This window comes from Thunnus thynnus, chromosome 20, assembly GCF_963924715.1.
Source record: "Thunnus thynnus chromosome 20, fThuThy2.1, whole genome shotgun sequence".
Classification (NCBI taxonomy): Eukaryota; Metazoa; Chordata; class Actinopteri; order Scombriformes; family Scombridae; genus Thunnus; species Thunnus thynnus.
Genome location: NC_089536.1, coordinates 5,802,910 through 5,817,563, shown reverse-complemented (window position 1 = coordinate 5,817,563; position 14,654 = coordinate 5,802,910). Strand labels below are relative to the sequence as shown.

The window sequence follows — 14,654 nt, the reverse complement described above, 5'->3', positions numbered from 1 at the left end:
ACAAGAAGAAAGACACATTTTTGAATGGAGGCTTTGGATACAATCTTAATAGTAGAATCAATTTGTTATTGGTTTTGGTCTTTTCAAGGGTTTTGTTGACAATTAAAAATATATAGTATATCAGACTTGTCCTTCAAGGTCCAGACTTGGTATAATAACTTTAGTGGTAAAGAAGCTGTCAGCTGTAGTGGACATTGTGCATGAAACCTGCCATGAGCTAAACTTCACATACTCAGGTCAAGTTTGACCCATTTTTACGTTGAATAGCAATAAAAACACTAAACACCTCCTGAAAGTTTAAACTTTTCCTAAGTGACCCAGAATATAGAAGTCTGTCTTAAAATTACAGTCAGGAGCTCAAATGGACATTGAAACGTTTTTTGGTTTTTCTTGCTGTAATCATTCCTCTTGTTCATACTGACCATTAGAAGATCCCTTCATAATGCACTTACAGAGTAAGTGATGGGGGACAAAATCCACAGTGCTTCTGTGCAAAAATGTATTTAAAAGTTTATCTGAAGCTAATATGAAGCTTCAGCGTCCAAATAAGTCAAATCAAGTAGATATATTTCAACGTTACAGTCTTTTTAGTGCCAAAGTCCCTCTTTTTGTTACTATACTTCCACTGCAGCTCAACAGGGAAACACTGTCCGAGGGAAACACAAAGAGGGAATTTGATGCTAAAAAGACTGTAAATGTGTCAGATATCCACTTGATATGACTAACTCAGACTGATGAAGACTCATATAAGCTTCATATCAACTTTTAAATCCATTTCTGCTTAAAACAAGGACTGTAGTATTTGTGTCCCTTCAGTTACAATATAAGCACATTTGGAGGGGATCCTTTCATGGTGCGTGTGAACAGGAGGAATGATTACAGCAATAAAAACCTGTTTCAATCTTCATTTAGGCACCTGATTGTTTTAAGACAGACATGAAAAATTGTGAACCTGTCCTGATACGGTGTGGATGTAAGCTGTTTCCTTGCAGCGCTTGGCGCCACCTACAGGACCTGTAAGCAGGATCTGCTTCATCAGAACACATTGTGTTAACACCGGTGACGGATCAAGGTCCGAGCACGGAGATAGTCAGTTAGTATTTTTCCCCAAAACAAGAGGAGCTTCCTGCCGCATTATCAGTCTGGTTGTTTCCTTCAGTGCACAGCAGACGACCTGAAGGATCTCCATCCGTTGACTGAACCAGACTAGCAGCTGAAGTTTGTGCAGAGAGGCGCGGTGATCTGCGGCAGCTACACACAATGATCCTCAACACTGCGCTTTGCTCCAGATCTCTGCGCAACAACTTTGTTTTTTCCAGAACTGTAGATGTTTTGCGGAGACCAAGGACACGTCATCCATTGGCATTAGCTGCAGCAAGTCGGTGAGTTGCTTAAATTAGACTAATTTCTGGACAGAGACCTCAGATGTTGTACCTGGAATCTGCTGGAGTCACTGTCCCAGTATGTGGGTGGCAGCCCCCAGTGTTCCAATTACCACTAGCACCACTGTTGCCTTCACTCCCCACAGTTTTTCTAGCCCCTCTTTCTGCCCTTGGTATTTTCTCTCTCTTCTCGTGTTCCTTCTTCTTCTTCATATATATATATATGTATATATATATATATATGTATATATATATATATATATATATATGTGTGTGTGTGTGTGTGTGTGTGTGTGTGTGTGTGTGTGTGTGTGAAAAAAACAACCCAATATATTCCTTTAGACACACATTATGTGTCACTACTCTGGTATGTCTGTGTAAAGTCAGTGTGGGAGTGATGTCACAGTGTGAATCACAGGAAGGAAGGGGTGAAGGGGTAAAAGAAACCCTAGTGCGGTGTTTTTGCAGCAATCACTGCTGATTGTTTTTATGTAAATTAACCGAATTGTTTTCTCAGATTGCATTTATTGATATTGTGTAAATGTTCAGATTATTGTGTCCACCCCGTTGCATTATTGTAATACCTTCAACAATGAGTGCATTAACTGATTGTATCGGTTATCTGTCAGTTTTGCAGCCTGCAGATCTGCACACTGAACAACACTGAGATGACAAATGAAAGTAAAAAAAAAAAGTCAAGTGTTTTTATGTCGGAAAGCTGCCACAGGAGTCATTGTGACCTGGCAGTAACTGGCAGAGCTGGCAGAGAGATTATTTTTGACATTTTGTCTTTATTGTTCTCAAGTACTTCGCTGTGGTATTGTTCAGATTATTGTGTTCACCCACTGCATTATTGTAATACCTTCAACACTGAGTGCATTAAGTGATTATATCGGTTATCTGTCAGTTTTGCAGTCTGCAGATCTGCACACTGAACAACCCTGAGATGACAAATGATAGTTAAAAAAAAGTCAAGTATTTTTATGTTGGAAAGCTGCCACAGGAGTCATTGTGACCTGGCAGTAACTGAGAGTTTATTTTTGACATTTTGACTTTGTTGTTCTCAAGTACTTCGCTGTGGTATTTGCACTTCATGCTACATTATACTTTCTTTCCACCAACTTACATTTATTTGACAGCTTTAGCTACTTTTCAGATGAAGATTTGACACAATGGATAATATAACAAGCTTTTAACATACAACACATTGTTAAAGATGAAACCAGAGGTTTCATTTCAATAAATGTTCAAAGATCCAATATTTCAGCAAAAATCAAAGAATAGAGAAAAAGTCCAAAAAACTGAAAACAGATTTATGTATCAGAACTTTGTTTTTTCTTTTTTCTTCTACAACAGTAACATGCTGCTCTAACACTGATGCTTCAGTATTAATAATCTAATGATGTCATATATAATAATATATCAGTCAGAGGGACCAAACCACTACTTTTACTGCAATACTTTAACTACTTCAAGCTCATAATACTTATGTACTTTTGCTGTAGTAGGATTTTTCATGCAGGACTTTTACTTGTAATGGATTATTTTGGTACTTTTATTTAAGGATCTTAATACTTCTTCCACCACTGTTTCTGCGCAATTATCCAGTACTTCCCCATGTGTGTAAAGTTGTATTAGAGTATTCCTCATAGTAGTGTGTATAACCCACTGTGAGCTGTGGGGCATCCTGTTTTTCTGCAGTGGTAGCCCTCTGCTCCATCACCTCCCTGAACATAAAGCAGACTGAGCAACTCGTTCACATCATAGTGAATGTGAACGCTCCCTGTGTAGATATAGAGGACTCATTCTGAGGTAATGAAAACATGATTCTTATTTTCACAGGATTGTATATTAATTAAAACATACTTATGAATATTATATTCCATTTCTGCTAGTAGATCCCTCTAAATCTTACACACTGGTCCTTTAAGTAAAGGATCTGAGTACTTCTCTCACCACTGATGATCACTGCATTGTTATAGAGGCTATAATAGTAGTGTTCACTTTAACACAATTAAAATACTACTTACATGTACACATCAATGAATCAGTATTAATATCAACACTCTTACCCTATTTTGAGTCTCTGTGTTGAAGATGGGTCCTGGGTCAAATATAAATTTAATAACTATAACATTTAAGGTCATATTGCTCTTGCAAGGTACACATTCCTAAATGAATTTGTAATTTAAGCAGCTATAATTTTTTTATAATAACATTGTCTGAGCTGACAGTGTGTAATGTGTTGGTTGTGACTTGTAGTGATGAACCTACAGAGAATTATCAGTGACTCTGCAGCTCCCCTCGGCTTTATGGATCATGCCAAACTAAGGGAGTGTTTGAGATCAGTCATTATTTGACAAGCTAAACATAGGTGTGTGTTCTGAACTCAGTTGACAAACACCCCTGTTTACATTCCCAGAGTTTTGTTGTGCTTTGATTATTTTCTTCCTCATTCTTCTCCCACACTAAATAACATGTGTGAGGGAGACACTCTAACTGCTGTTTGATTGAGCCTTCAAAGGGGTAAAATTGGTCAAAAGTGATGCAGCAAGTGGACCAAGACATCCTGACTTTTATCCTCCAAAAATCCAGGATCCTACTTTTCCCATAATGCAACAATAATAGCAGTATTTCGATAGGTTTCCCTTGTCTGGTAAACGTCTGAGGCTTTCAAACTTCATGCTCAAGTTTGTAAAGCAGGACTTCTGTTAAAATGTGTAGTCTCAGAGCTTGAGCCATGATCATCAAGTTCACATTGTTTCAACTTTATATCTGAATTGTACATAAAAATCAATTTTCAGTGTTTTATGAACAGCTGATTTTGAGTCGTATTGATTCTTCACAGTTTGCTGTCAGAGTTAAGAAGTCTTAATGTTACTGATGCAATGAAAATAAAGGATTTTTTAGCATTATAAAGATACAGTTTGAGGTTGTATCTCTGTCACACCATTATTTGCAGTACAAAAACAAGTGTCCCTGGTCATTTTTTTATGTCTGAGAGGTTACATAACAGCCAAACCAGTTTGAATCCATAACTGAACCTTTATCATTTCCTTTATCACTTAGGCTATCAGTTCAACAAATGATTAGGTCACATTGCACTTCATTACAGCGACTCTTCCTCCTGATAATTGTTTTTAGAAGAGGTTTAAAGGAATTCAATGAGGTTGCAACCTCATCAACAGGAGTTTGAGGGCCCTGATAGCAAATAAATAATCTCTTTGTTTTAAGTCTAGATTGGGGTAAAGATGAAAGAATAAGTAAAAATTTTCTTCAAGTCAGAGAACAATGTTTTTTCTGAAAAAATATAAAGTTTATAAAAACAATTCTGTATTCTTCATTAACATGATAATCAAAAGTAAAACTTAATTACATTTTTGGCAATAAGCTTAAAGGTGCAATATACGACATTCAGCCCCACTAGATGTGGCACTGTAACACCAGCATTGCAGACCAAAATAAAATATGTGTGTCGTTTATTCAATAAAGTTGGAAAAAAAAAAAAAAGCGATCCCTGAACCAAGAGCTCACGAAACTCAATTCTGTCACTGCATTGCCTATTCCTCGCCTGAAATGTTCAGAAACATATTTTAGTGTACTGGTTAGCTGTAATATGAGAAAGTTTGTGACATGGCAGCCATGTTGAAATTGGACATAGAGGACAAGGAGGGACTAACATTTACACACGACGGAACCGGCTATCGGTTAGCGATAACAACATACACAGAGGGAATGTGACTTAATTCTCTGTTGTTTGCTGTTATCTAGTGGGGCTGAATGCGGTATATTGCACCTTTAATGGAAGGGTGGTATCAGGTTATCGGATTAATCATTAACATCTATTTATACTACTTTAATGATGCCAACAAGACTGTTTCTGATGTTTGATCATGCAGTTGCAGGAAGATACAATCTTGGGTAGCGCCTAATGATTATTTTTATTGTTGATTGAGCTGCTGATTTTACTTATTTATTTTTTTGATTAATCAATTCGTTTTTAGACCACAAAATATCAAAAAATAGTTTTAAAAATGTCTGAGTCAGCATTTTTAAATCTCTTGTTTTGTCCAAAACCAAAAGACAATGAAATTACCATCAGAGAAGACATATATTTTTCACATTTAAGAAGCTGAAACCAGTGAATTTGGCATTTTTTAAATAAAAAATGACGAATGATTGATGGATTATCAACATTGTTGCTACTTTATTTTCTGTTGATTAATTAACTAATTGTTTCAGCTCCACATCCAGGTTTTACGTGTCCGTTTTTCAAAAATGTCAGATTGTTGACTTGATGCGTAAAGTGGGGTGTCATCAGCATAGTAGTGAAAAGAAATGTCATGACTGTGTATTATTTGGCCAAGTGGAAGCATGTTGATTAAAAGATTGAAAGGGATCTGATATAGAGCCTTGGGGTATTCCACAATTCAATTATAATATTACTATACTGTAGTTCTTCCTTATTCAAACCTGTCATACATTTACATTTATTCAGAATTATGCTTAATTTTGTTAAACTAGCTTACAAATAGTTATATCTCTATATGACCTGTGCCTATGGCTAAGCTGCCATTATCTGAAACCTCTTCTAACTCCTGTTTCCCTGCAGTGGCATTCATGTGGACTATCCGCCCATCATCCCAACTCTAACTACCAGCTATGCCCACGGCACCTCTTCCTCAACTTTGCTCCACACCACAGTAGGAGAGACCCTGCTGAAGACTGTTGAGCGATGGCCTGACCGAGAGGCCATGGCCTTTCTACACGACGGAGTCCGCAAGACGTTTGCACAGTTTCAGCAAGATGTGAGTCCTTTCTTCAAAAGCAGATGTGTCCAGTTAATGTGCCTAACCCTAAGTGATAAAGACCAAAAAGACCACAACATAGCATTTTAAGTAAGAAGTACGTGTTAACATAAATGAAATCTCATTTGAGATCTGGGTTCTTTCTGTACAAGATATCTAGTTAGGATTGGTTGATGTTAGATGCCGAAAAACCTAAAAGCAACCTACAAATTGTGGCCATGTTTACATGTTTTACACAAAAGCCAAAAACCTTGACTTAGCTCTCGATAATATAATATTGAAGTCTTGGTGTTGTCGTCTTCTGGCTGTCTACTGAGCAACTTGTTAATTGAATTATGGCCATTAATCTAGATTAATGGCCATAAATCAATTAGAATTATAAGATATATTGCATGTTTTGGTGTGGCTCTGGGGATGGCAGTTTCAGCCTGCTCGGTTATTCTTTTGTCTAGACTGAACTATCTTAACAACTATCAGATAGACCGCCATGAAACTTGGTTCAGATATTCACTTCCTGCTCAGGATAAACTGTAATAACTTTGGTTGTCCAGTACTTTGGTTTATGACCATCAGCCTCAGCTGCATGTCGTGTGTAGTGGTAATTAGCCAATGCTAGCATTCTTCATGTTAGCATGATCAGCTGTGCTTACTGTAATTACAGTCTCACAGAGCTGTTGGTGTGGCTGTTGACTATTAGTCTTGTTGTGTAAAAAGGTACAGTCTTCAAATATCTCCTCATCTGGTGAGTTCAATGCTGTGCTTTATGAATATATTTATCAAAACTTGCAGCAAAATCTAAATCCTGGTTTTGGAAATGAGAACATCTCCAGGCCCGTACAACTTTATGACCTATATAAACTTATAGGAAGTTATGAGTTTATGGTTTGCCTCACCTGCTCCTAAGAACAAACTCCAAACCTATAAAATGTCAACACTGGAGTCCAAAAATGCCTGTGGAAAGACAAAAGCCAAATTACTTTTTACATTCTATGGTTTATATGATAGTGATCTAAAAATAAACCTTAAATCTCACTTAACTAACTAGCTGCAACTCTGTTTTCCCCTTTTATCTATGAAAACAAAAGTCAAAACATCACAAACATGCATTGTGGTATTCTAGTAAAAATTAAACAATCTGTGTCTAAATCAAGGACAGGGTAGCAGGCAATAAGCTAACTTGCTGTCATGCTCTCCTGCTTTGCTTTCAGTATGATCAAAAGCTTTTGCACTGGGTTTCACCTCTCAGGCAACATAGAGATTGGCCTATATCACTGTTTGCAGTTGTTGGGGCCATATGCAACCTGAGAGGAAGCCTGAAGGCACTACTCATGGCTAAAAAAAAGCACTGCCACCTCCTCTGCATGTTTATTGTGTGAAAGAAAAATATGAAACCCTTTCATAACATTTCATTTATGTGCAAGCAGGGACACAAAACCACGAAACCAAAATGAGAAACTTATGACAAGACCATCATGTGAAGTTGTTTTTGTGTCTTAAACTGCAGGAATCGCAGAAGCATATTCATGACTGTTAAATGAAGAGTGCAAAGAGTGATCAGTGCTTTGTGAATCAGTTTGATTAGTGTTTAGAGTTTAATGTGCAACTCGTAGACAGCCGGATAAACTCATGGCTTTGGATGGAAAATGCATCACGTTGTCACGCTTGTAGGTTTTCAGAGAAAAAAATCCAACAGTCTCCTGCATGTTCAGACCGTGAACTTTCACCTATAAACCCAAAGAAATGTGGAACACAGCGTGGAGATTTCACAAACTCAAAGTGATAGATTGGTGTTCTTGACCCCACTCAAGGCCAAACAATGTTCAGATATCAGGTGTCATATAAAACATCTCATTACCTGAGTATATGATATTATAATTTGTATAATCCTTGCTTTGCTAAACATAAGGTATACATGTTCTGTTTCTCCTTCTTACTTTGTATTTACTGAAGATTTAATTTGTCTTTTTGTTGTTATTATTATTCCTGCACAGTGTGGTGCTATCTCTACTCTACGTGGAGGCATGATTAGTTGTCCCTCGTTACTGATTAATGGTTTATTGGTATCAGTGATTTTCTTTATATATTGCTGAACATCATAACTGTTTTAAGAAAATAACCATGCTATTGGAGAGATTTTATTCTGTATTTTTGTAATCATGAGCTTTGTTTGGAACAAAACATTTTCTTTGTAAAAACATATATTTGTTTCAATATCTCTAAACTCACTTAACTCTGTCTATGTTGAGTTGTTAGACTTTGCTCTTATGAGGCAATAATTTGATAAAAATGATTCACTGTAATTCGGAGCAGTTATAAAACCAGGTGTTTTATTACAAATATTTTTGATTAAAGGTGATTTTTCTGAAAATGTTCTTTAGCATAATTTGGTTTTAAAATAGGAAAACACGTGATGTTGCTGTTCTGCAAACTGGAATGAAATGTTTGTGCTGTTTTTAAGAAAAATATTCCAGCAGTAAACGGAAATTATTCAGAATTGTTACCAATCTGAACAAGTTTATTGTGTACTGGTTGAGCTCCATGAGATGACTCATCTGATTTTCATGTGACAAGTCATCACATGTCAAAAACTTTTCTGTACTGTGCCAACAAAATGCCCAAGCAAAACAAACACACAAGAACATTGCTTTAAAGAATGCAGTAAGAATTATTTATGAACTTGGTATAATCCTGGGTGACAAGTTTCTCTCCTTACAATAACAGAAGATAACCTATTAAGAATACCTAGACCTTGGTTTACTATTAATTATGTATTTGAAATATCCGTTTGTGTACTGTCGTGATCTCCTGCAGCTCCTGTCAACACACAAGTTTAACCTGTTTGTGCGTCGATGTGTCTGCAGGTGGATCAGGCTGCAGCCGGGCTGCTGGCACTTGGACTGCAGAGAGGAGACCGGCTCGGCATGTGGGGACCCAACTCTTATGAATGGATCCTGATGCAGTTTGCAACAGCCAAAGCTGGCATCATATTGGTGAGTCAAGGCTGCAGTAGAGTGTATGCACATCCTAATATTTAATCAGGTGTTAGCAAAAAGGTGAAACATGTTTTAGAGAAAGACACTTGCACTTTGGATAGTACTGATGCTGTTAGAAAGATTTATTTAGTACAGCTGTGACGTTTCAACATGACACCTTCATTTGTTACTCAGCAAGTGACCCAGAAGGCTCATATATACTTCTTCACCTGACTCAACTCAGATGTGAGTCCCAGATTAAGGCCCCACCATCAGCTATGTCACCATATAATTAATCCAGAAAATATTTACAATATTTACAATATACAAAGTTTGAAATCCAAATCAGTTAAATTAAAAGTCTGGTGATATTCTGTATTTTTCTTATTGTCAAAAAGTTCCCATAAAAAGACCAAAACCAACGATAAATCCATTCTACTAACAAGGGGATGAAAATTAAGTCAAACTAAACTTTACTGACTCTAACTACCTGTATCATTAGCTATAGCAATTTAAATAGTCCAGAACTAAAATGTTTAGAATAAAAACAATGGAGGAGTTCACTAAGAAATATTGGTGACTTCTTTCAAGAAGTCGCTAGATTTGTTGCTAGGTGCTTTTTTGGAAAAAAGTCACTAAAAGGGTCTTAAAAGTCACCAAATGTGGTGAGAAAGTTGCTAAGTTTACAACACTGATAACACCGTCCAGCTGCCAGAAATACTCACTAGAGCACCAAAAGTGTATTGATCTGCAGCTGAAAATAGTACCCCAACAAATGAGCTTTTTACTCCTGTTTGAGTAAAACTACAGTGCCCAGCTGTTTTAGGAAATTATTGAACCTTTTTTGAAAATGCTTATTTGCAAGCTATTTTTAAACTTTTACATTGAGAGACGGACTAACACATTGTTGGAATGTGTTGACAATAAGAAATATATAGAATATCATTAGTCTTATTCTTTAATATCAATCAACTGACAACATAATAAATCTGTCTTGTTAAGAAAATATCACTCAAAAAGATTTGGAGACGGTTCGTAATGGGACAAAGGGGATATTTTTTGTATGTTGTTGCTTTTTGGGTCTTTTTCTTACAAGTTTCTGAGAAAAAACTTCATTAAAATATTCAAGAAGAAAGAAAAGAATTGAAAGAGTAATGAAATTAATTAAATGACAACCAATCACCAATCAAATAGCTACGCAAAATGGAGGACAAATAAGTGTACAGGTCATAACGTTGCATCATATCTCATTTGTGCTTCGTATATTGTCTTTGCTTCGACTCTGGTCCAGTTTTAAGTCAACCTTTATATAAGTAACTCTTTATAATTTCACCACCCAACAGGTGTCTGTGAACCCAGCATACCAGCTGCAGGAGGTGGAGTTTGCACTGCAGAAGGTGGGTGATTTAACATATCGATTTGCTGCTGTGACATATAGAGATTGTATCATATTAGGAAAAGGTGAATCCTCTGTCTCTCTCGCCACAGGTTGGGTGTACAGCTATAGTGTGCCCTTCGCAGTTTAAGACTCAGAAGTACTGTGACATGCTGAGAAAGATATGTCCAGAGATCGAGTCATCCACCCCAGGAAACATCAAGAGTGCCAGGTACAGTCACAAGGTGTTCACCTGTCATTGGTCTTAACTTTCCAGTAATCTGCATGTTTAAGTGATGGAGGACTGGAGGTATTCAGATCCTTTACTTAATTAAAAGTACCAGTACAATAAGTGGGAATATATCCAAAACAGTAATTCTCAAAATAAATCATAGAGGTCATGAGATGATTAACGAGAGAGTTTTTGGACTTTTTCTCCAATCTTTGATTTTTGGTGAAATATTGGATCATTTGAACATTTATTGAGATGAAAGCATGTGAGAAGTTTAGAGGGAAAAATCACTATTTGGTGGAGCTGTTAACAACTCATAGACATGTGAAATGTGACCCCGACTACACGCTGCTTTTTGTAAGACGTCAAAAGACAAAAAGGTTGGAAACCACTGGTTTCATCTTTAACAATGTGTTGTATTTTAAAAGCTTGTTATATTATCCATTGTGTCAAATCTGCATCTGAAAAGTAACTAAAGATGTCAAATAAATGTAGTGGAGTAGAAAGTACAATATTTCCCTCTGAAATGTAGTAGAGTGGAAGTAAAAAGTAGCATCAAATGGAAATACTCAAGTAAAGTACAAGTAAATGTACTCAGTTACTTTCCACCACTGCCCAAGTACCTCAAAACTGTAACAGCCAAGGTGGTTTGCTATTGGTGACCGAAAAAGTTTACCAACATGATACTCAAGTGATCTTGGCGATTCCATTGAAATGAATTTGTTTCATTACAAAATTCAGTTTTTTAAAATGCTGGGGTGACTGTGCCTTTAATTTTTATTTTATTTTTTTTTTGTGGTCTGTGAAAAATTTCTTTGAGGGTGGACGATGTCTCTGGGGCGATTTGACCTCCAGCTACAGCATGTTATTTATATGCATTTCTTTCAGTTAAGATAAACAGAATATGTTGATTGAGCAACAAACCATGCTGGTTTAACATAGAGAGACAGAGTCAAAGCTGTCAGATGTTACAGTATAACTTGGGGGTGTGAAAGGTTAGCGTTATAAAACATGATCTACATTTGTGTTTGTTTGCTCCCCCCCCCCCCCAGACTCCCAGATCTCCGCTCTGTGATCGTTCTGGACACCCGTCAGCCAGGAATGCACCATTTTGAAGACGTGATGCAGGCGGGCAGCAGCCAGTACATGCAGCAGCTTCAGGATCTGCAAAAGAAGCTCTCATTTGATGACCCCATAAACATCCAGTTCACTTCGGTAATTGTTGCATAATTCCTGATAACCTTAAGGAACCTGAAAAGCCCTAAGGAAAGTCTGGCTTGTAATGTAATGTAATTTGAGTCCCATGATTTGAGTGCTGAGGTGTGGCAGGTTTTTCTCCTTTCTGGCTGAATGTCCAAGTTTTTCCCAAGCCTTGAGGAAGTCTGCACAGTGGATTATAGCTCCCTGAACCTTATTAGACTGAACAGGCAGCCTCATGACCCTTAATTAGGAAAAAAAAGGCCTGTACTTAAAAGTTGTGCTGATCATTGTTCCATGACTGAAATGTTCACTTCTCTTTTTACATTTTTCACACTTTGTCACATTTTGGACATATTAATAAAGTAAGTAAATGAGCATTTTTCCTATGTTATAAAGTATTCTACTACTTCATTGTATACTGTATACAGTATAGGTACAAAATGGAAGACATCACAGTCACAGAAATGATAGAAATAAAAGAAATAAAGGTTTGGTTTAGTGGGGCAAGATGATCCCATCTTACCTGACAGCTCTAATTCAAAAAGTCCTTTACTTTTAATTCTCTTTTTAATCTGTATTTACAAAGGAAGAATAAAATGTTTACTGTATAAGATCACTGACTGTCTGTTGGCTTCATCGTGTTTAGAGAGCAATAATTATGTATTTCTAAATACACTAAGTTATTCCTAATATCTGTCACCAGGGCACAACTGGGGCTCCAAAGGGCGCAACATTATCTCATCACAACATCGTCAACGATGCCTACTTTGTTGGCCAACGAGTGGGATACACCTGGAGGGTGAGTTTGACTCAAAATGTTTCATTAACCTCTTCTGACCTGTGAGTGTCTTTTTAGGCCCCAAAATTCTTCATTCAGAGAGTTGATGAGTGGAATAGGGATAGGAGTCCTAAATTTAATATATAGTATATCCATGAAATTGCAGAATTGTCTTAGTAGCCAAAGCTAAAATATAGTTTATTCCTGTGCTATAGGGCTCCATTGTTGTCCAAAATACTGGAAATACTCTGCAGAGCACCAAATGTGCATTAATCCACATCTGGAAATAGTCCCTGACAGTAACATTTGCAAAAAATTACAGTGTCTAAATGTATTTTAAAAAAATTAAACTATATATTTTTGAGCCATTTTCCATATCCACCATTCTCTCAAAAGAGAGGGAAAATCAGTTGCACAGTTTTCATTTAGTACGTGATTCCTCGGGTGCATTTGACAATTTGTTTTACCCTTTTTGTCTCCTGATTTTGTCCCTTTAGCCTCACACTCGTGTCTGTCTGCCTGTGCCTTTGTACCACTGCTTCGGCTCTGTGGGTGGTGGGTTGTGCATGGCCGTGCATGGCCTCTCCCTGGTCTTTCCCTCTCCTGGGTATGATGGAAAAGCTAACTTGGCAGCTATGGAGAGTGAAAGGTAACATCAGAAGTCATTAGCCAGTTCCATAAATTTGTTATTAAACTAAGAGTAAAATAAATATGATCAAAGACTTGAAAATGTGCTAAGACCATCGCTCGCCAAAGACGCCGGCATCCTCGGCCGACATTACCGTCTTTCAGAGGCTGTAGTGAGCTCAGTTTCATGCCACAGTGAAGATTGGTATCATATGAAACTAGAAGAGCTACGGCATCCATTGGTACCAACTGTGTCATGCTAGCTTGTCGGGAAGGGGGCTAAATAACGCTGCAAAGTTAGACTAAATTTTGGCGAGGGAAAATTTTGGCATCGCCATTTTCAAAGGGGTCCCTTGACCTCTGACCTCAAAATATCTGAATATAAATGGGTTCTGTGGTTACCCACAAGTCTCCCCTTTACAGACATGCCCACTTTATGCTAATCCCATGCAGTGGGAAATGGTGTATTTGAATATTTCTGCACACTGGGGTCCCTAGACAATTGTGGAATTGCATAAATTTGGTCTGACTGGAAAGCTCTTGTGGATTCAATGAGCCCATTGTATTCATGTGTGATGATGTTAGTCCCCACAGTAGCCATTTCATTGTAGTGAGACTGTTTTCTGAGACTTGACCGCACTGTATAAAATGATTTTGACCTCTAGGATAATCACAACCTCATGAAACTTTACAACCACAAACTAGAGACTGAGGGCATTCAGAGGATGTATATTGACGTATATTGACAATAAGGGGATTTCTGAGCAATTTCAAGAACAGAAGTCCAATCAGCAAAAAATGCAATTCTTAAAGAAATCTCCAAATATCAATCTTGGTGTCTTAATGTGGTATTTTGGAGGGATTTTTGACCATTCTATCAATTCTTGAGTGGTCAAAAATGGTTACATTTTGTACTATATCTGTGTAATAATGGTGTAACAACGCAAAAATTGCTGCAAAAATGTTCAAAGCTCAGGCTCCCAGCTTTCAGATGATGTGTATCACTTCTATGTGGCATATCCTGTTGACTTGCTTTCAAAAAAAGGGACAAAAGGTGGAGGGGAGTGGAAGAGGTTAATCCTGCACTAGGCAAATGGTCATGAGCTTTAATACACTGTAACAAAGGATTAAATGAGCCTTGAATATAATCACCAATTATGCTGGTGCAGCATTGTACTGTAATACGTAGTTTAGAAAGGGACGCTTTGTGATTTAGGCTTATTTCAAATTAAATACCGATAATTAAATCCAAAGGAATTCAGTCTTTAAGCTTGGTCTGA

The 14,654-nt window shown here is 37.2% G+C and overlaps 1 protein-coding gene across 1 annotated transcript in view; it reads left to right on the top strand.

Annotated features, from left to right (window-relative positions):
* Positions 1 to 1,027: 1,027 nt before the first annotated feature.
* Positions 1,028 to 14,654, top strand: part of acsf2 (acyl-CoA synthetase family member 2) — a 37,813-nt gene continuing 24,186 nt past the window's right edge. Inside the window, exons 1-8 of the mRNA XM_067576064.1 lie at positions 1,028 to 1,382; positions 5,995 to 6,190; positions 9,052 to 9,180; positions 10,506 to 10,559; positions 10,651 to 10,769; positions 11,822 to 11,984; positions 12,673 to 12,768; positions 13,245 to 13,396. Of these exons, the coding sequence (XP_067432165.1) occupies positions 1,261 to 1,382; positions 5,995 to 6,190; positions 9,052 to 9,180; positions 10,506 to 10,559; positions 10,651 to 10,769; positions 11,822 to 11,984; positions 12,673 to 12,768; positions 13,245 to 13,396 (1,031 nt within the window). The 5' untranslated portion in view covers positions 1,028 to 1,260. The remainder of the gene's footprint in view (positions 1,383 to 5,994; positions 6,191 to 9,051; positions 9,181 to 10,505; positions 10,560 to 10,650; positions 10,770 to 11,821; positions 11,985 to 12,672; positions 12,769 to 13,244; positions 13,397 to 14,654) is intronic.